At 35.0% G+C, this 22777-nt stretch overlaps 1 protein-coding gene across 9 annotated transcripts in view; it reads right to left on the bottom strand.

Moving 5' to 3' along the window:
• Window positions 1–22777, bottom strand: part of LOC143191823 (uncharacterized) — an 870958-nt gene that overhangs the window by 461972 nt on the left and 386209 nt on the right. For 8 of the 9 annotated variants that reach the window (XM_076397237.1, XM_076397236.1, XM_076397232.1 and 5 more), the window contains exon 4: window positions 22394–22504. The exons of the other annotated variant lie outside the window; for it this stretch is intronic. In XM_076397237.1, coding sequence (XP_076253352.1) covers window positions 22394–22504 — 111 coding nt within the window. The remainder of the gene's footprint in view (window positions 1–22393; window positions 22505–22777) is intronic. 9 annotated transcript variants of the gene reach the window in all.

Here is a 22777-nt window from a genome sequence, read left to right as displayed (position 1 = left end):
AAGTAGTTTTTTGCATTATAATTAGACGATCTAATATGTATCGATGATGTAAGGGTCTTTGATGTAATTATAACAGGTCAATTCAAAAGTTCCCGGCATACCAAAGTAAAACCCATTTTTTTGGCAAAATTAGTCTGTTTTATTCAACATAATTCACTTTAAGGGTGATACACTGATTATAGCGACCCTCCAACTTTTCGATACCATTTTTGTAGTACGATTTATCCTTTGCTTCAAAATAGGCCTCAGATTCGTCGATCACCTGTTTATTCGACGAAAATATCTTCCCAGCGAGCATTCATTTAAGACTTGACAGTAGGAAATAGTCACTGGAGGCCAGATCTAGAGAATACGATGGATGAGAAAGCAATTCGAAACCCATTCATGGATTTTTGACATCGTTTGCACTGACTTGTGACACGGTGCATTGTCTTGGTGAAGCAGCACTTTCTCTTTCTTCAAATGAGGCCGTTTTTCGGCGGTTTCGTCCTTCAAACGGTCCAATAACGCTATGTAATAGTCGCTGTTGATGGTCCTTCCATTTTCAAGGTGGTCAATGATAATTATTCCATGCGCATCCCAAAATACAGACGCCATAGCCTAGCCAGCCGACTGTAGCGTTTTTCTACGCTTTGGCGCGGATACATGGTGTGCAGTCCACTCGGATGACTGTCGATTAGACTCCGGAGTGAAATGATAGAGCCATGTTTCATCCATTGTCACATACGTTTCATATGTCTAATTTCACCACTTCTAAAGTTAGCATACCAATCCTTGATGGTTGATTTTCCTGGGGTAGTGTCCGGAAACTCGGCATCAAGCCAAGTTTTTGCTTCAACTGTATTTTTTCCCTTCAAAAAGCAATATTTTATCGACACGCGAAATTCTTTTTTATCCATTTATTTCAGAATAACAAAAATAGCTCAAAATGCTATAATATTCACACACTAATGATCCGAATGAGCTGTCAAATTTATACACGCATATTTTGAGGGTTAAGTACCGTAACTAAACCCGTACGGATTTAATTCTAGTAGCGCGATCTATGTGCCAGGCCGGGACTTTTCAATTGACCTTTCGGTAAAAACTCGGTAAGTTGTGTATTTTCATTCCAAGGCATGAAAATGTTAGAGATTTGAACACCGGTAAATTATTCCTTAACAATTAAAAAATTTAATTTGTGTAAATATTTTTTATTTTAAGAACCTTTAATTCTGTATAAAGTGTAATTAATTTAATATAGAGGTAAATAACATTGTTGATAAAATTTGAAGTTAGCCTCATTTTGTTTTGTTTATTATGTATATGAATTCCTAATAACTTTCACGGATTGGTGACGGGTTTAGTCCTACAAGTGAGAATGAAGTCAGTATATATTTTATTCTGACGTATATACTACAAGATTCGAATGCCAACCACACAGACAAAATCAGTTTCTAACTGAACTCACTGAACTAATAACTATCCTACTGCTAATGAACGACCACATATTCTCCAGATACAAAGAAACAAAGAAAAAAATTAATTAAATTAAATTCACAATCATGTTCGGCATAATTACATGTGAACTAAACATGTACTGATTTTTTTTGTGATTTTTTTCACTTTTATTCTCCATGTCTAGGTTCAGCTGTTTTGCTGTCACTCGCCTGTTGTAATTTTCTGTTCTGTTACTTCTGCACTATTATCTCCAACACCAAATATCACAGTATCATCATCAAATATAGCCATCGTAATATTAAGAACTGGTCTCAGTAATATTCCTTGTGGTACACAATCTTGATTGACTCTAAATATTCTGACAGAGATGTAAGGGTTTAAGATTTCAATGTGTTGCTTTTATAACATTTTCTGAAGTTTGTGGATGAGATCTCTATGTCAGACCTTGTTGAAAACCTGGCTACTCATTATTATTAACATTAATTTACTGAATGATCACAGCATGCGCGTGTTTGACTTTTGTGATGATTCTTTGTAATCGTCTATAGGAGCCAATTCAACTGATTTCTAACACCGGATATCCTCTGAGAGTTAGTTAATCTCTAAGTTAATTTCTCGATAAACAATACATAATACAGAGAACATCGTTCAGGGAACATGTTACGCAGTAGTACCTGTTGATGAAACTAGAGCTTCGAAAGATTATGAAAAACTAATTTGTTTTTTAACATTGAAAAATTAATTCAAAAAATATGTATATTTGCATTTTTTATTCGAATTCATGATAAACACTTCTTCATACAGCTTCATATCTCATGAGGCATGAGGCATGCGATATCATCATGGTAAACAATTAACTGTCAATGAAAAAGAAAACTTTATTGATTTCAGAACATAAAGGTAACTAAACTAAAGGCAAGAATTAAAAACTATGGGAAAATTTAATTAGTACTACCTTCCTCATTACTTTAGACAGTAAGGAAAACATTATCCTCAAGATCGATAAATAGATTAACATAAACTCTAATATTTGTAATATAAAGAATATAAAATATAAAGTAATAATAACACATAAATGTCTAAATTCATAGAATATCACTGCCGTAAAAGATTTTCCGAAATAGGATTTTTTGTGAAGTGAACTGTACTGTTCTACTAAATCGATTCATATATCATCTTATATCATATCAACGTAAAAAAGACAAATAATATTTATTTCGCCAAATTGTTTTACCTTTTTTTAAATTCCATTTTTTTTAAAGACAGTTAAAAGTCAAATACTCGGTGAATGGAAAGAAAACGAAATTAAACAGTGGTGTTTACATTATGTGACCGTTATTTATGGAAGCAATAAAAAATGTAAAAATACAAATGATAAAAAAAGGCTGGCGGCAGTGTTACCTGGTGACGAGGCTTGGGCAGTCAATGGTGACACGTCTAAACCAAACGAAGGTCGTTTACTAAATCCTTGGAAATAATCCTTCAATAACCTCCCAGATAAATGTCTCGGGGTTGCAAGCTATTCGTTATCGGGTTCTAGTTGGCACTGCTGGCACCCTGCCCATGTTCAACATCTGGGATTATATTTCTGGGTATTTTGTAGACCGTTATTCGACTATGTAAAATTTGACATGCCTCAAGGTCGCTACATTGTTATGATAATACCCTATTGATAGGAAGCCATAATTATGCTATAAAAAGAGCGAATTAAAGGTTAAAAATAATGGCGCAACAATGCCTGATGTAATTATGCATCGGTAAAAAAGTTGTGTATTTTCGTTCCAAGGCAGAAAATGTTAGACAATTGAACATTGGTAATTTATTCACAACAATAAGACTATTCTAGTATAAGTATTTATTATTTTAATAACCTTTAGTTATGTCTAAAGTGTAATTAAACTAGTATAAGTTTAGGTAAGTAACAATGTTGATAACATTTGAGTTCAAACCTCATTCTTTTATTTTTTTAAATAGTAAAAATCCAAATATGACCTAATCAAATCAACCCCATAAAAGGTTATTGAAACTAACGTTCGCCATTGAAAGTTAGTTGAGCCATATATCTTGAGCTTTGAATGATATACTACAGATCGTTATAATAACTCTGTTATCTTATCAGCACCACACCAATCCAAACATATTCATGAAGTCCCAAAATCTTCTGGTATTTACTCTAAAATTTAATAATCTATTCAATATAATAAACTATTTATGCAAATTGTTGCGTACTATACAACTGTACCACTGGGTCACAACAAATGTCTTCATTTCTGTGGTCATCATTAATAGTAATCATAATTAATTAATTGCCTAATTTTTTCAATCATGGGATGATGAAAAATTGAAGATTAACTTGTTATTACCATAAATTTCCAAAACAGCAGAAAATAAATCAATATAGTCGATTATATGTAATAATTTATTTGATTTATAGATGTAAATGAGGTTGTTTTCTCCTCGGTTAGGTTTGTGAGATATTGGTATTAATATACGCGTTGCCTAGGTGATTTATGGAGGCATTTGAGTAATTTATATTTTTTAACGAACGAAATAGATTAAGCAAATGAGAACTTGTCAACAAATAGCACGCTGGAGACTGATCGGCTGACATTTGAAAGATTTACCGCCTAGTGTGCCGCATTGCGTTAGATCTTTGGCTGTATTTAAAACAACTATTACCGAAATGTCAACAAGGTCTCGACAAGGAATGACAAGAAACTATTTGTGTTTTAAAGAAATCGTTACCTGTAAGTATGTTGAATATCAAATTAACATAAGATTCTGGGAAAGTAAAAAAATGGATTAATGTGATTTATTTCTATAATTGTCTTCGATGTTTTGATACAGTTAGTTCTAAGTAGCGTTGGGAACTATCGAATGAAAACTATTATCGACTGTTTAGTAATTGACTATTTTTTGCTAATAAATGAAATACTCCAGTATAGTTCAAGTAGTAACTACATCATTCGAATGAAACATTCGTTAGTAGTTTTTTGTAATTACTTTTTGGCCCTCTGGCTTTGGCTATGCCTGTCCTAGAAAAATAAACGATTTTTCAAATTTCTACACCACAATCTCCCATTAATGTAACAGGATAAAAAGAATAACATTTTTTTTATATTTTAAAGTCGCCGACCAGGGTTTATCTGGACTGGACCTATAATTTAACGTAGGCTCTGAATCACAGTCCTCAGCATTAAGGCTACCGACTGGCGAGTGACCAACTTAGAAATCATCCCATAAGACATCCGATCTTACCCAGCCTGGTTACTGGCGTGACTGGGATCATTTTCCTTGTCGGATTTTGCACTCTTGCCTACGGACAATCACAAATGTTAAACAATCACAAACATAAATTTACGACCATGTTCCAGCAGGATTGGAACCCGCGACTATAGCAATAGTAGGAGGACCGTCCTGTCGCCTTTACCACTGCGCCAACCAAGCCGGTGAATAACATTTCGATTGCAAAATAGCAAAATATCATATTTATATTTCTTTAGCAATTATTAAGTACATGTCTTTTTGTTTAACATTTTGATTTTCTAGCTCTCTCAATGTTTGTTCCAGCATTTTGAATGTTAGAACTTCTTTACGTGAAGTTTAACCATAAATAAAACTATTGATATTTATTATACATTGATAATTGATAGTTATACCACAGATACGTTAATTTGTTTTCAGTATTTATAAGAGAATATAGTACATTTCTAGATATATCAAAAATTTTAATAGATTATGTATATATTATTACAATTATTAGAAATATAGAATAAAAGTTTTACAAAACCAAAAAAGTGTTAGAATAATAAAAAATTGTAAACAAAAATTCGAATAAAATAGTAATAGCAACTTATATTTATTGTGCTGTATAATTCCTATTTTCCAAAGGTAACAAAAATACGATAAAATACATTTGGAACTATCATTCCAGTCATTTTTACAAATCTAAAAGAACAGTAAAACATACCTTTTATGCTGCTGCTTGTCAATCATTTAAAATGTTCATGTATTCCATAGGGCAGCGTCGTTAAATATTTCTATATATCTATATGTATTCTTTAAGTATCTCGGATGCATATCTTCGCTAGAAGGAATGTAAAAAAAAACAAGAAAGAACTGGAGTTCAAATATAGGAAAATATATTGTTTAATTAGAAGAAATTCGCAAACAAAAAGTAACATAAATACCATACAATTTTTCCAGAATAAAGTCCTGGGAAGTATTGTGGTTGCACTCGGATACAACAGGGCTGATTGCTTACACTGAAACCTTCAAATACCGACTCTCGCTCAGGAAATCAAGAAAATTGCAAAAATGCAATTGAGACATGTACACAGACAATTGCAAGGAGATACTAGGAGGGACTGCACTCTCATGTCAACATGTCATAAAATACGAAAGTAATAGAGCTCTCAGATAAAACCAGTACAGGACATATACTCAAAAGAAACAAACCATTTGATCTCGTGTAGTGTAGAGAGGTACATTTAATAGAAAAACAGAAGTAGAAATATTCTAGTTATTTCGACGTCAGACATGGAATTTGTAAAATAATTAATAATACATATTCAAAATAGTTTTATATTAAGTACAACATTAAGAAGAATCGCTCTGACTAGTTTTCCTTTTAATTCAAGACATACAAATCTAATCGATTATAAATTAATACATCAGTCTTAATATAATATAGCACAATGTAAGAAATCTATAGGTCCATTTCTGGTATCTGTTAGTACAGGTATACTAACTATATATAATACTACGGTTAGTATTATTAATATGATTAGTATATATACCAGTATAGATTAGCATATACGTAGTATATACCACTACGTTTAATATATATACTTCGGGCTTCGGCAGAAGATCTCTGGAGATGTAGAATTCTATATAACCCAAGATCGCTGCAAACGGAACCTAAACGTAATATAATAAACATACCTAATGAATATAATACACTTAATATTATATTTTGCTTCCACTAAATCCATGATTATAAAAACCTTCATCAACGTATAACTATATAACGTAACTCTATACTCATTTATGGGGCAATTAACTTATGTTGCACTCACTATAAAAAAGGGTTCAAATGCAATGAATTTCATCAATAAAATTCAGAAAAATAAATCAATATAATACATCTTATACTTGTGAATTATTCAGTGACTTGGAACAAATCAATGATATTTTGTATTTAAGGAAGTATTCTAACTTGAAATTGAAAGAAATCGATTTTCCATTAAACGTGATAACACTTTGACTTCTTCTCAGAACTTCTAACGTTTCAGAAGGGATCAAAGCCACTTATTCAAAAAGAAAAAGTTCGGGGAATGCTTTTGTAAGGATGACCCAAAGTAATGAGCAAGGATCAAGAGATATGAATCTAATCGATGAGAAATTAATACATCACACTTAATACAATATATCACATTGTAAGAAATCTATTCGGACCATTTCGGATTTGATCAAAATTTTACGAGATGGCGTAATAGTTGGCACTTCATAAATATGGGAGATTCCTCTCGAAGTTCGTCTGTGTTTTATTACGGATCCATTTCTCAAAGCTGAATATAGAATTTTACGAGCACTGGCTGCATTCCGATGAAAACCGCAATGGTGTAAATAGCACTCGGTATGATGGATTCGCGACTGTCTCCGCGAATTCGAACACATGCTTTATGTGTGCAAAATACGTCTGGCGCTTTTATCCATTGTTTGCGTTTGATTTTGGCTGGGATTGCTCAGAATATCTACACGAAAATCTATGTATACATTAATATTAATGTGCTACTATGCTAACTGCTATGCTAAACAAGTATCTGTATAATATATAATTAAACGTATTGATAAAGTTATTGAATTGCCTATTTTATTGATATAACAGTTCAAATGAAAATTCCCCGACCTATCATAGTAAAACACATTTTTTTGGCACAATTAGTTTTTTTATTCAACATAATTCTCTTCAAGGGTGATATATTGATTAGCGACCCTCTAACTTTTCGATACCATTTTTGTAGTACGATTTGTCCTCTGATATAAAATAGGCCTCAGTTTTGACGATCACCTTTTCATTCGACGAAAATTTCTTCCCAGCGAGTGTCCTGAGTATCTGAGAACAGGAAATAGTCGCTGGGGGCCAGATCTGGAAAATTCGGTGGATGAGGAAGCAATTCGAAGCCCAATTCATGGATTTTTGCCATCGCTTTCACTGACTTGTGACAGTGCATTGTCTTAGTGAAGCAGCACATTCTTTTTCTACAAATGCGGCCGTTTTTCGGCGATTTGGTCCTTCAAACGGTGCAATAACGCTATGTGGTAATCGCTGTTGATGGTCCTTTCTTTTTCAAGGTAGTCAATGAAAATTATTCCATGCGCATCCCAAAATACAGACGCCATAACCTTACCAGCCGACTGTTGCATTTTCTCACGCTTTGGAGCGCAGATTGGACTTTGGAGTGAAATGATGGAGCCATGTTTCATCCATTGTCACATACCGACGCAAAAACTCGAGTTTATTACGCATGGCCATCTTCAAACACTGCTCGGAATCATCAAATCGTCGTTGTTTTTGGTCAAAAGTGAGCTCATGCTGCACCCACTTTCACAAAGCTTTCTCATTCACACAAATTTCATTTTCACACAAATATTCGTAAATGACATGATGTACACGTTCAGTTGATATCTTTAGAGTGTTTGCTATTTCATTCAATTTCACATTACGATCATTCAAAATAATTTGTGTGGACTTTTTTAATGTCCGCTGCGTTCACTGTCTTCGGTGATCATTTCACCACGTCTGAACTTAGCATACCAATCCTTGATGGTTGATTTCCCTGGAGCAGTATCCGGAAACTCCTTTTTATCCATTTTTTCCACAATAACAAAAGTTGCTTCATTCAAAATGCTATAATTCACAAACTCATGATCCGACAGCTGTCAAATTTACGCACTCATCTTTTGAGGGTTAGGGCTAACTAAAACCATATGGATTTAATTCTATTACCGCCATCTATATGTCAGGCCGGGGACCTTTCAATTGACATGTTATAGTAGTATAGACTACTTAGTATTTAAGTAGTTAGTATATACCACTATGATTAATATATATACCTAATTATACGTAATTCATTCGAAATTAATGTGCTACTATGTTAACTGCTATGCTAAATAAGTATCTGTAAAATAAATAGTCATTAAATTACCTTTTGTATTAACATATTGGTTAGTTTTTTAATAGATTTTAGTCACGCCAAGGTCTTGGAATTTTTGAGTGACCAAATCTAGTTGTTCAGTTGTATTCTGAAGCATGGCCCTTGGCAATATGCCTAGCCTTGACCAACTAGCCAACCAATGAGTTGGATAGGTTTCCTTGTCGTATTTTACACTCTTGGCTATAGAGAAACATAGTTACAAATAACCACAAGTATAAGTGGAACCACGCTTGACACGATTCGAACCCGCGCTTATCGCAGTAGTAGAAGTGATTACAGTGAAGTGAACAAGATTTTGCACATGATTAGCTCGATATAATAAATATATCTAACACACATAATAATAATAATCGAAAGAAATCGATTTTCCATTAAACGTGACGATACTCTGACTTCTTCTCAGAACTTCTAACGTTTCAGAGGGGATCAAAGCCACTTATTTAAAAGGAAAAATTTCGGTGAATGCTTTTTTAAAGGATGATCCAACGTAATGAGCAGGAATCGCAAATTTAAAAAGCTTAATTACAAAGTACCATTCTAAGGTTTAGACTGCGACTAACCCAAAACTTCTAAACCGATATACCTGAAATTTAATTTATGTCTTCAATATACATAGTCCTACCGTATAACAGTAAAACTAACAGTTTGTAAAGTTTGATTTTTACCATTTTTTAAAAAATATGGAAATGTCCAAAAAATGGTATAAAAATTATTCGTTTTATCGAACAGCCTTTATTTGGCGAAAAACATTTTGTTTAAATTTTCTACGGTAGCAGCACTTCCCTATATTAAGCATTTTATTTTAAATGTTTTCGTTTCAGATTGCCAGGAACTTTGCGATCATGTTAACGAGGACGCGCCATTTTTTGGGACCCCTAAATACATGAACTTGTATCCTTTTGGATTTTTAATTTTTTCATTTCAATTTTTTTGTATTCTTTAAACATTAATAACTAACTAATAAAAATGGATAGATGGATATTCACTTGAAAAAATACCTAAGATTAATGCCTCTATATTGGAATACCCCCTTAAACCTTAAAAACGTAAATTGCATTTTTAAATGATACTTGTGTATGTTGCTTAAATCAATGTAAATTATGTGTATTTTAACCAGGAATTCTTAAAAAATACTCAATTTAAAAGTCTCTTTATCAAAGTTATCAGGTTGTTCGCTTTGTATCGCTCGATCATAAACTGAAACCAAACGCAGAACCCTCTGGCATTTACTGCCGCGCTTCCAACCCGAGATGCCCGACCGTGTTTATCAACAAAAGGTCGGAAAAGAGGCAGGATTCCTTAAATATGCAGACGGCAATGACACCCAGGTCCCATCCGAGACCCACCTCGCCAACCACAATAAATTCCGACGGCTAAGTGGCCGTAACGCGGCCCATAACGATAATTTCGGATTTCAAGCATCACCGAAAAGCCAGCAGGATGTGCAGGACTCCTTCTTGAACGAGTCCATTAAATATAACCGGTTACTAGTGGTGGATTCGCGCCATTATATCAACGCCCTGCGAGGCGCAGAATCATAACGGCGTCCGTCTTCAGCGACAAACAACCGAAACCGATGACGCGAACTCCTTAAAATTCCGTCCATTAATATCTTCGGTCAGGTTGGCCATGGCACCCGTGCGCGCTCTTTTGTTTCGCCACGGCCCCAACTTTGCCACTACGACGAAAATTCACCGCTCATTAAGAATTTTAAATGCGAGAGGTCCGCTATCAGGATTGCTTGCATAAGCATTTTATTTAAATTAAAAAGTAAGTTTCTTAAAAGGGCTCACTATTTAAGCCTTCGAGTCGAAAGATAATCAATTTTTCCGCTTCGTTAAGTCTATTTTGTCCTTCATTTGGAAACGGAACAGGGAGGTATTTGGTTTTCATTTGAATAAGTTCTTTACAAAAATTAGGGTGAGCTTATTATTTAATCATTTATTTTATGACTGGAGGATATCTTTTATTATCAATATTTTTTCATTATTATTTTACTGGGTCCAGTACTGTATCTTCTGTATACGGCTGATCTGCCCACCACAAAAATAACTACTGTGGCAACATATGCAGACGATACAGCAATCTTAGCATCCCATGAAGATCCAGTCACAGCACCAATAAACCTACAAACCCACCTGGAGCAAATACAATTATGGTTGAAGACAAGGCGCATTAAAGCCAATAAATCAAAATCCACGCATATAACGTTTACCCTGCGTAGAAAAACATGTCCACCAGTGAATATGAATCATCGTCAACTCCCCCAAGCAGAGCATGTTAAATGTCTTGGTATGCATTTAGATCGACGCCTAACCTGGAAGAAGCACATACTCTCTAAACGGAAACAACTGGGACTAAAATTATATCAAATGTATTGGCTCATTGGGCGCAAATCCAAGTTATCATTAGATAACAAGGTATTGCTGTATGAGTCTATATTCAAGCCCATTTACTGGACATATGGAATCCAACTATGGGGTACCGCTAGCAAATCTAATATATCCATCATTCAACGGTTCCAAAATAAGGTGTTGCGTGCCATTCTTGATGCTCCGTACTATATTTCAAATAAAGTGATACAACGCGATATTCCTCTAGAACCTATAAGGAGTGTAGTTCAACGTGTTTGTGCGAAGTACTTCGAAAGAATGTCAGTGCATCCCAATGTACTCGCTAATCAGCTAAATATGGTTTAATAGGCAGTCTATTATATTTTCCTTTGACTTCTGGTTCTTCTCACATCAGAAACACTATTTCTCCAAGTTCCCATTCTTCGCCAAACTATGAGGTAACAGTTATAGTAAGGGATATTTTAGACGGTTTAGAAAAATATACAGTAATATAACGTCATTTTTAGAACTCCCTGTGAATTACCTTCTAGATATTATAACTCCGCATATTTATTGAACAACCTAGTAAATCAGATAAATAATCGAAATTATTCAAATCCAGACACCTCTTCATTCCGGTCCTGCATTTAAAAACTCCACAAAGAACATCTATATTTCGGGAATAAAGCTACCGAGCCTCCGCGAGCAGAGCTCCGTTATTTATCTTGGACCGAATTTGTCGTGGAACTAAGTGGTATTAATTACCTTCATTACCCGACTCAAACTTTCTTCTAACAAGTGAAACGTCTTTGAAGTTCGTCAGTCGGCGAGAGGGCCGAGAAAGAAATTTTCGAACAGGACATTTTATTGCCATCATCCCGGAAAGAGCAAGCTCGTTTCTCCATTACGTCGAAATAAAAAAGATTGTCGACGAGAAGCGGCAGCATAAGGAAAAAAACGGCAAGCAGGAAAAAATCGAATGGGACGCTGTTCTCGACAAGAAAAAAACATCAGAAATATTTTCGGGATATATATTTCAAGTCGGTATCAGCGTGACGGGAACAGATCTATCATATCGGAGGCCGGGCTGTCTGCAACATTGCCATTTCGGTAAGGACGAGGGGAGTTATTAAATTCAATATTCAGTCTCGAGAAATGGACGACGAATACGATATTGGTAAATGACACTGAGCAATTAGGCCCTATAAATAATTAAATACCATGCCTGATTCTCATGGTAAATTGTTTTTCATCTCCAGTTGCAATACTACAAAAATTATCTTCGTTCGCTACCTGATAAATGAAGAAATATTTTTCAATAATAGATTTGTAGCGACCTCGAGGCATGTCGAATTTTATATCTTAGAATAACGGCCTACAAAATACCCAAAAAATATTATCCCAGTTATAGAACGCGTGCTGGTTACAGACAGCGACGTCTACTAAACAATAGCGAAGATCTGGCAACCCCAAGACGCTTACCTGAGATATCAATGAAGAGTACTTTTGATCGTTCAGGTACTGATCATCGTTCAATTCAGATGTGCCACTATCGACTGCCCAAACTTCCCCAGGTAAAACTATGCCGCTCCCTTTTATCTATTTATATTTTCTATATTTTATAATAACCTCAATAAATAACGATCTCATCTTGTAACAATAATTGTTTAGTTTTGTCCTACCTTCATTCACCGAGCCATGTAATTCCTAAAGTGGTGACATCTCGACGTGATTTTTAAGTAACCGTTTTTTTTTTCTGTGACACAAAATTTTTTCGATTTTTTAAACATTTTTTCCAATTACTTTTTCTTTCATATTTATATTCCTACAAGAAGTAGTTCCTTATCAAATTTAATTTTAATGCTGGAACAAAGAACTTACATTTCATTTTTTAAATAATTTTCCAAACGGTATCATTCCGACAATCTTTTGAAATCCCGAAGTTTTTAACACCTAATTTTTGGTTATGGAATCATGAGCATTTTGACTCACTTCCACTTACTGGCAGCCAATTTTGATTTAAAAAGCTTTGGGCAGTTTCGGTTAGATACCATCGTTATTTGTTTCCTCTCGAATATTGTAACGAATTAGTCACAGAGCAGCGCCAGAGCTAGACACGGATTACAGTTACCGTAGACGTCATGTCTTCGCCGCGCTACCAGAATTATCAACGTCTCGCCAGTGAAGAAAATAAGCCACCATTTCATCGAAATATCGAACCCCATATCGTCGATTACGGGAATCATGTTCGAAAAGTTGTTTTTTCAACGTCATCCATAGACCACATTCTAGTGCCAACCAAACGATGAAGTAATGGTATCTGTAGGACCGAATTATATCCAAAGCCGTACCAGCATCCAGAAATGTTCATACACGTTAGTACTTTCCGTTTTGTCAACCGTTTGTTCAACTAAATAAATCAGTTAAATTTTTTCTCATAACTGAGTTTTAAAGCTCTTTGTATGTTATATATTTATATATTTTTTGACATATCAGTATTTTGTATTTAATTTTTTCTGCTAATTTAATTTTTTGTTAATAATTGTATGTAAAATTATGGCGGGGCAGTATTGTAGCGACCTTGAGTCATGTAGAATTTTACATCTTAGAATAGCGGCCTACAAAATATCCAGGAAATATTATCCCAGATGCTGAACATGTGCGGGGTGTGACGGCCAGCGGTGACGTCCAGAAAACAATAACTAAGCTCTGGAAACCTCAAGATATCGATATGGGATATTATTGAAAGGTACTTTAGATCATTCAGTCACTGACCATGGTTCAGACGTGCCACCATCGACTGCCCAAGCAACTCTTTAGATAACATTGTGCCGCTCCCTTTTTATTTAATTGTATTTTCCTAATATTTTACAACATTAATAAATACCTACCTTCATTGACCGAGCCAAATAACTGCCAAAGATTTAATAAAATTGAATGCTACGAAGCAACAGCAAGTGACAATATAAATAATTGGACACAAACTTGAAAAATCAATATTAATGAAAGTAAATCTGTGTATGTGCAGTTCATCTATAAACATACCGTACAAGCACCAATAACATTAAATAATACTATCCATATAGCAACAATGCTAAATATCTTGAAATGAATCTTGATGCAAAACTTCGCTGGAAGAAACATATGAATGTTTCAGATGATGATAGAAGAAACATTTGAAGCCAATGTGGATCTAAGAAGTGTAACAGTGAGTTTGCACAAATAAATCTAACATTAGTATGACCCAAACTTACCAAAACAGTGTTCTTCGCGGGATTGTTAACGCCTCATGGTATGTTAGAAATGAGAACATCTACGAACTTCTAAGCCCACCAACAATCAGCACAGAACTTAAGGGTTTGCGAAAAGACACCAAGAGATATTGAGCGAACATAATAACTAAACTTGAAACTTAAAGAAAAAAACATCAGAAATATTTTCGGGATATATTTCAAGTCGGTATCAGCGTGACGGGAACAGATCTATCATATCGGATGCCGGGCTGTCTGCTACATTGCCATTTCGGTAAGGACGAGGGGAGTTATTAAATTCAATATTCAGTCTCGAGGAATGGACGACGAATAAAGCGCAGGCACATTCTAAACTGACACTCGAATATGTATGAGATGACGGCTATTACGTAATTTTATGAAGCGGTATCCAGCGTTTATGTCTCTTTTAATTTTGTATGATGAACTAGATAAAATAATTTAAATACTGCAGGAATGACATAAGTATTACCTTGCCTAGTAATTTAGATGATTTCCTTTCAAAAATTACTTTAAGAACTTTTGAATAAAATGTATTTCGGAAATAACTTATTTTTAAAGAATAAAATGCCGTCTGGATGAACTAAAACCACGTACATCCCTATGGCATTTTCTTTAGAAGGGATGTTATGTACTACGACCATCTGTTTAAAAATTACCTGAATGGTGAACGAGTGGGACGTATTGTTCTGTTTTCTAATAGATAACAACCTTCAGTGTCTCTTTGTATCGCCGTGCAATTAGTCGCCTCTTCTTTACGTAAAATAAAATAATGTTTTAAGGAAAATAATAGTTTCTTTTTTATTTAAAACGTAGTTAAGTGGAGTTCAGGTAAAAGTGCCGATTGACCAAAACACCAAAAGTCACCAAAACTTGGAAAACCATTCCATGGAAACATACTATGGAAATTTGGGTAGAAACAGTGCTATTTCGAAGAACTTTAAAGGCAAACTGGCGTACAAAAGTAGAGGTGATATTAAAAATCAATTTTTATAACAACTATAGGCTATCCAGGTGGAATAACGACCACGTATATTTCCGTCCGTATAGACCGTTCCTCTCGGAGGAGGTGTCATGTAATGCTGGGTACGGGTACGAGAATGGTGATCGAGTGAGACGAGTATTTTCGTTTTTATGTAGAAAAATTTAGAGAAATGTTTTTAAATCTTGCAATATTTGAACTAGCCGTATAGCTTGAACATCGGTAACTGTTTTGAAGACCATTCATTCATTACTATTTACTATTTTAACAACAATTATGTCAAAAGTGTCTTTGCTTAAACGCAATGTAGAGATAAATAACACTTCTGATAAAAGTTGAAGTTAAACCTCATTTGTTTTGTTTATAATGTATATCCTAATTATTTGAAGGCTTAGCACCGCCTTCAAAGTGATTAGTTGGTAGTAGTTAAAATAATATTGTAAATTGTGTACGTTTAGGTAGGTATTAAGCTAAATTGTGTCTATATAGTAGAATATGAAATACGTGTAGTAGATAGATTAAATACGTTTTTTTGTTTATTTTTATTTAGTTATTACAAGGATTATTATGTACATATTTTATTTGAAAAAAAAAATGAAGTTGGAAATCTAAGTTTGATTACTTTATACTATTTAGTAAGTTTCTATTTATATGTTGAAGTCGGTTCAATTTTTTTGTTAAAAATATTTAATTTTTCTCGTTTTAGTGTATATTTACTCAATAAATTACGCAATTATTTTATTTAATATTACAGTGGGTAAAGGTGCAGCCCGTATGAGGAAAAATAGGAGTAAAGATCCAATGATTGAATATAAAGAGCGCTTCTGGCCCCCGAGCCTAGGTGATTTGACAAATATTTTAACTAAACAACAACAAAAAGTTATTGTCCCCGTCGGAAATCGAACCAGCAAGCCCCCTTTGGCAGCTAAACGCTTTAACCATTACACCATAGTAGCAGTTCTCTATAATATTTCCAGGAGGTTACTGTTAGTGCTTAAACAACAAACTGAATATCTTTTGCACCGAACGACTTGCGATTTTCCGTCATATCAGCTGAGCAATAACAGTACACACAAATATCTGATTATTTTATATAAAAAATGTGTGAAAACTTTATAAGTGCCTATGGGACCACCTCGGAAGTGCACTTTTTCGAATAAAAAAAGAATTTTGAAAATTGGCCCACAATTGACGGAGAAATCTGCGAACATATATTGAAAAATATATATACAGCCGAATTCTATGTACCTCCTCCTTTTTCGAAGTCGGTTAAAAAGCATTTATTTCGCAAATTAATTGTGAATTTTAAGCTTTAAGTAGTGTGTGGTCCTATACAAATGCAAACAAAACGACCAAACAATATAAAAAAAACAGAAATTGTCAAAATTTGCACAGAACAAATTTATATTTGTATCCTGGACATATTTCCTCTCCTACCATTAGTTATATGCGGTTAGAATCTCAAAATTTATTTAGTATTGAAGCGCCAACTATGGAGGAATCTAAGAAATTGTTAATCTCTGGTCTCATTAAAAGATTTGAGATATTTTATGCTCTGTCAGTACATATGACTAGGAACTGATAATCAGAAGGAGCAAAGTTTGCGATAATAGAAAAAAAATCTTCTTTTATTTCCTGATAAAATAAAAAATATTTCTCGAAAGTAGATGTAACAAAATTGAGTGTTTTTGAGTGTGACAAAGTCTACAAATGTGTAGTTCACATTTAACAGAATAGATTACCTGCCACTGATAATTGGTTCTAGAATAATTCGGTATACGGACACAGTAAAACATCTGGTTATGGCAACATATGCCCAAACTCAAGTAGATAATAATACGGGGTGTAACAATGAGGTTGCACAAAGAAATCTAATATCAATATGATCCAAACTTACCAAAACATCCCTTGGTATATAGTTAGAATTAAGAATATCTATGTAGATCTAAGAGTACACACACGAAGAACTTAACGGTTTGCAAAAACACCAAGAGAACACACAAAAACGTTAAAGTACTAGAACTGCTCGACAAGAGTGAGCATACCTGGAGGTTGAAGAACCAAATCCCTTTGAACTAACATAATTATTTGTTTGTTACCATATCGTGTTTCAAAACTAGGTACATAAATAATAAGTTAATCAAGTTTTTGTCTGAAATTTTAACTTGGAACATTAAGAACAATATAAGGAAAAACTACTACATAGTTATAGTTAAAAACCAGCTGTAATATCATGTGAAATCATGCGCATCTTTGTATAAAAAAATATTGATTTATTACAAAATGCAGTTATCTTGACAAAAAAAAAACAAAACTGCAAGTTTCTTCATAAAAATTCCACCCCTATCCAAATCCAAAACATTCAGGTCAAGCAGCCAATATAAAAATATTTTCTCTTAAACTCCACGGAAACATCTTCCTTGAAAATGATGTTTGAAGTCTACACATGAATAAAAACGACGCGGCATATTTTCCTAGACATGTTATAAAATATATTTTGAGAGGAAATGCTGTTGCAGCAAATCAACTACTAGTAGAAAGCAATAAACAATTATATAATAGTAATAAAACATTTATTGACTATTATATTAAAAGAATATATTAAAAATTCCTTACAGTGCGCTGGCTTAGCGTATAAATTGGACTTTCTTTATACCCATTGTAATTTATACGTATCTAATCTGTTCATTAAAAATAAATCCCCATATTATTCATTTCAAAATAATTCGAATATATCTTAAATCTACTGTCTCGTGGCGTGGATAGTATTTACGAAAAATAGTGTTAAACGGCGCCATCAAAAATATTCCAAAATGGGATATGTATGTACAACTATCTAATATTTATTATTCAGATGTATTGACGAGCCTTCACCATCACACCAACCGATAACAATTTGGATTTTACTGTATAAGTCGAGCCCACGCAAACGCCAACCTTAAAATTAATAGGATGTTAGATAAAACGTTCTAAATTTATTGAAATAGACGTCCAACATAGAAAGCAATTAGTCTATTAGTGGTGCTATCACCAGCGTTCGAAGTTTGATAAATTAGGCCCTGCGTTTTCTATAAAATGGGATATACATTACCATTTTGTTGTAATAAATGTACTATATCAAGTAAAACCACCTAAAAAGGAAAGTGTATACAAATCTGTAAAACACATAACAATAAATATCAACAATTATTAGAAAATTATGACCGTATAAGGAATAGTTTAGTGCCTATTAAGCGTTACTGATATTGTTTGTATATTTTCACTAAATAACAGACCAATTGAAAAGTCCCCGGCCTGCTATAGTAAAACAAACTTTTTTGACAAAATTAGTCTTTTTATTCAAAATAATTCCCCTCAAGGGTGATACACTGATTATAGCGACCCTCCAACATTTTCGAAAGCATTTTTGTAGTACGATTTGTCCTTTGCTTCAAAATAGGCCTCAGTTTCGGCGATCACCTTCATTCGACGAAAAATTCTTCCCAGCGAGCATTCTTTTGTGAGAACAGGAAATAGTCGCTGGGGTCAAATTTGGAGAATACGGTGGATGAAGAAGCTATTCGAAGCCCATTTCATGGATTTTGGCCATCGTTTTCACTGACTTGTGACACGGTGCATTGTCTTGGTGAAGCAGCACTTTCTTTTTCTTCAAATGCGGCCATTTTTCGGCGATTTCATCCTTCAGACGCTCCGAAAACGCTATGTAATAGTCGCTGTTGGTGGTCCTTCCCTTTTCAAGGTAGTCAATGAAAATTATTCCATGCGCATCCCAAAATACAGACGCCATACACTTGCCAGACGACTACTGCGTTTTCCCACACTTTGGAGCGGGTTCATCGTGTGCAGTCTACTCGAATGACTGTCGATTAAACTTCGGAGTCAAATGCTGGAGCCATGCTTCATACATTGTCACATATCCACGCAAAAACTCGGGTCCATTACGCTTGATCATCTTCAAACACTGCTCTGAATCATCAATTCATCGTTGTTTTTGGTCAAAAGTAAGCTCGTGCGACACCCACTTTGCACAGAGCTTTCCCATACCCATATATTCGTGAATGATAAGACGTACACGTTCAGTTGATATCTGTTATTTCAGAGTGCCTGCTAATTCATTCATTTTCAATTTACGGTCATTCAAAAACATATTGTAGATTTTTGAAATGTCTTCCTCGGTAACAACCTTTTTTGGGCGTCCACAGCGTTAACCGTCCTCGGTGCTGTTTTCACCACGTCTAAACTTAGTATACCCATCCTTGATGGCTGATTTTCCTGCGGCAGTGTCCGGAAACTCGGCATCAAGCCAAGTTTTTGCTTCAACTGTATTTTTTCTTTTCCGTAAATTCCCTTTTATTAATTTTTTTGAAAATAACAAATGTTGCTTCACTCAAAATGGTATAATTCACAAACTGATCCGACAGATGTAAAATTTATACACTCATCAATCAAGAAGATCCAAATAAGTAGTCGGCAAAGGCTGTAAACTATTTAATGATTGGATTGCAAAATATAAAATCAATTTTGAAGATACTCTATTAAAGAATGATGTATCTTAATCGTCACTTGGTAAATATAAATAAGATGTTTAATTGTGTTTTATGTAATTAACGTTTTTAGAAATAGGCCTGAAAAAAAAAAGACAGATAGCTACGGAGTGTACAAGGTATAGCCACGGAGTGTCTTCCTCCCTAGCACTGTATATTCAATAGAGTCAAATCGAATTGTTATGGGATGTAGCCAAGAACGGCTATAGTAGATATGCAGGCCAAGAACTGTTTCGATATGTGAAAAGCAATACAGTCTCTATAATAATATCCTTTGGTTTGGATGAACTCTATTAGGCACACAGAAGAACAATTGCTGGAATTGTTAACTAATTTTGTAGATATGGTTAATACATTAGACAGAATTCAGTGATTAATTTTATGAAGAATGGTGTACACAGATAGTAGCAGAAGAAATAAAATATACAGTGATACCAAGATGACTTGACAAGTAAACACACCATCGAAGGAAACAAGAACTAAACGTAAAAAGGTAAATATGCTGTCGAATTAAAGTAAAACACTTTTCTCAGATATACAATTGTTAATTGGGTGGATTAGGCCTTCAGGGGGCTTCCTCTCACTACATAAAAAAAAACGCGTCTAGAAATTCTACCTCACAGGTGGTGTGGAAAAGAGTTCAATGGAAACAAAACAAATCTAACCTACTAACTACTATACCTGAGTTCTTAATTGTAGTTTTAAGTCCTTCGACAATATATGTATCAGATGTACTGTAATGTTAAAATAAATTATATTTGATAACATATTTGTTCAATTATTTTATTTAGATTAGAATTTTCTTGTATGTCAAAGCCAAACTGAATTAAAACTCAGAGTTGATGCGACAACATTGCAATGTTTCGACCTCACAAATATCCATGACGCCATACTAAAAAAACTTTGAATAGACTATATCTTGAATAGATTGTAGGAATGTTCGTCGGGTCGGTCGGTCGGTCGAAATGTGTGGCTGCCGCTACGATTATTTGTCAGAACACTCACTACTATTTTTGGAAGGAATTTGCACGGGAACTAAAAACACTGGTTGAATCAAAGTTGTTTATTCTAACTTACAATTGATACATGTGGTCGATGGGAGAATTGACAGGATATTAGGTTAAGGTGAAGGAAATACGGTAGCTATGTGGAAGTGGTACTGTTACAGGTGGACGGCAATAAGAAAAGAGAGCGAGACGTCGTCGTGATGGCCTTTTATACTCCAGAACTGCATGGTACCAATCCACCGGCGTTGCCAATCTTTGTAGTTGTTGATGGTGAATTGGTGGTGGCCTAAAGGGTCGTGGCGGTCGCCACATAACTCCCCTCCTAGTGGAACAGCCGTGGAACGTACCTATATGTGGTGCAAGTTCCGGAATGTACCCGCAATCACGCAAACAAACGCCCGGGGACTGCTGATGAGATGGGGATCCCAACCTGAGCGAGGAGTCTTACGGGATCAGCTGCCATCGGAGCTGTAGCAGGACGTTATTCGTCTTGAGGCGTTTAGCTTCGTTTGAGGGTACCTGTAAATGTGTTACGTGTCCCGTTTCGTGATGCGAGGGTGCTCATGTGTTGCTGGTATACATGATGGGCTTCTGTGGTTTTCGTCCATCATGCTAGTCTCGTGGGATGTCGTCGACCACGTGATGTTGATGAGTTCCGTTCCTCGTGCTATCCTTCCATGCACGTGTCAAGCACCTGTCGAGTGGCTTATGTTGAGTTGATTTACCTGTTAGGCACTTTGATCACGTCGGGGTCACCAATTGTAGGGATGTTCGTCGTGGGTCGGTCGATCGGTCGAAATGTGTGGCTGCCGCGGCGATTATTTATCAGAACACTCACTACTATTTTTGGAAGGAATTTGCACGGGAACTAAAAACACTGGTTGAATCAAAGTTGTTTATTCTAACTTACGATTGATACATGTGGTCGATGGGAGAATTGACAGGATATTAGGTTAAGGTGAAGGAAGTACGGTAGCGCTGTGGAAGTGGTACTGTTACAGGGGGACGGTGATAAGAAAAGAGAGCGAGACGTCGTCGTGATGGCCTTTTATACTCCAGAACTGCATGGTACCAATCCACCGGCGTTGCCAACCTTTGTAGTTGTTGATGGTGAATTGGTGGTGGCCTAAAGGGTCGTGGCGGTCGCCACAAGATTATATATCTCAATGATATTCATATTATTTTGTCTATCTTTAGTGCATCAGAAACATCCCTGGGAACATTTTCGCGCGACGTTCTACCATAGTCACAATTACCGAAATATCGACGATAAAAACAATAATTTACTTCCGAAGCGAAACTCGTTCGATCGTTAACGCGACACCAAAAACCAAAATTTCGAATAGTTTATTCGGCGTAATAACGCCGCAGAACTATAAAAAGTCGAATAACGGTCGATTTTTATGGGGGAGAACGCCCAACTTTCGATGGGAACGTATAGCCCGGTTATGATTTACGATCGGAAAACAATGAATTGTTCTCGTAGCGATATTAAAACGGGCGGTAATGGAGGTGCGGCCGCCGCCACGTGAACAAATTTCGCTGATAAGAAATTATCGAGCGCGCCACGGAATAGCGTTGATGAAGCCATTACTCACCCTATTTAATTGTTTGGTCAGTTTGTTAATGGCCTGCTTATCGCGGAGTTCGTTTTTCTGGGCAGCTTCCAGCGCCATCTCCAGCTCGACGATGCGGTTTTCAAGGTAACTCTGAAAATAATTAAGAAAACTCATATTAAAAAGAGTGAACGTAAGCTCTTTATTCACGACCAAGTAATTATTTTGACAGATACAGGAAAATAATGCTGCAATGCAACAACGAAAAAAAATGAAATTAAATTTATTTTCTGTCTTCGTTGCGTAAAGTAACAAAAAAGATGAGTTTGTTTATTTAAATTAATAATTTACAAATTATATAAAATGAAATTTCAAAATTCGTCATTGGTCACAACTAATGTTTTTTTTTATTAGTTAGCCCTAACC

Source organism: Rhynchophorus ferrugineus, unplaced genomic scaffold, assembly GCF_030347505.1.
Source record: "Rhynchophorus ferrugineus isolate W39M unplaced genomic scaffold, kcgeb_rfMv2 rfM2, whole genome shotgun sequence".
NCBI lineage: Eukaryota > Metazoa > Arthropoda > Insecta > Coleoptera > Curculionidae > Rhynchophorus > Rhynchophorus ferrugineus.
Note: the sequence above shows the minus strand (reverse complement) of the source record. Positions and strands in the feature narration are given on the sequence as shown.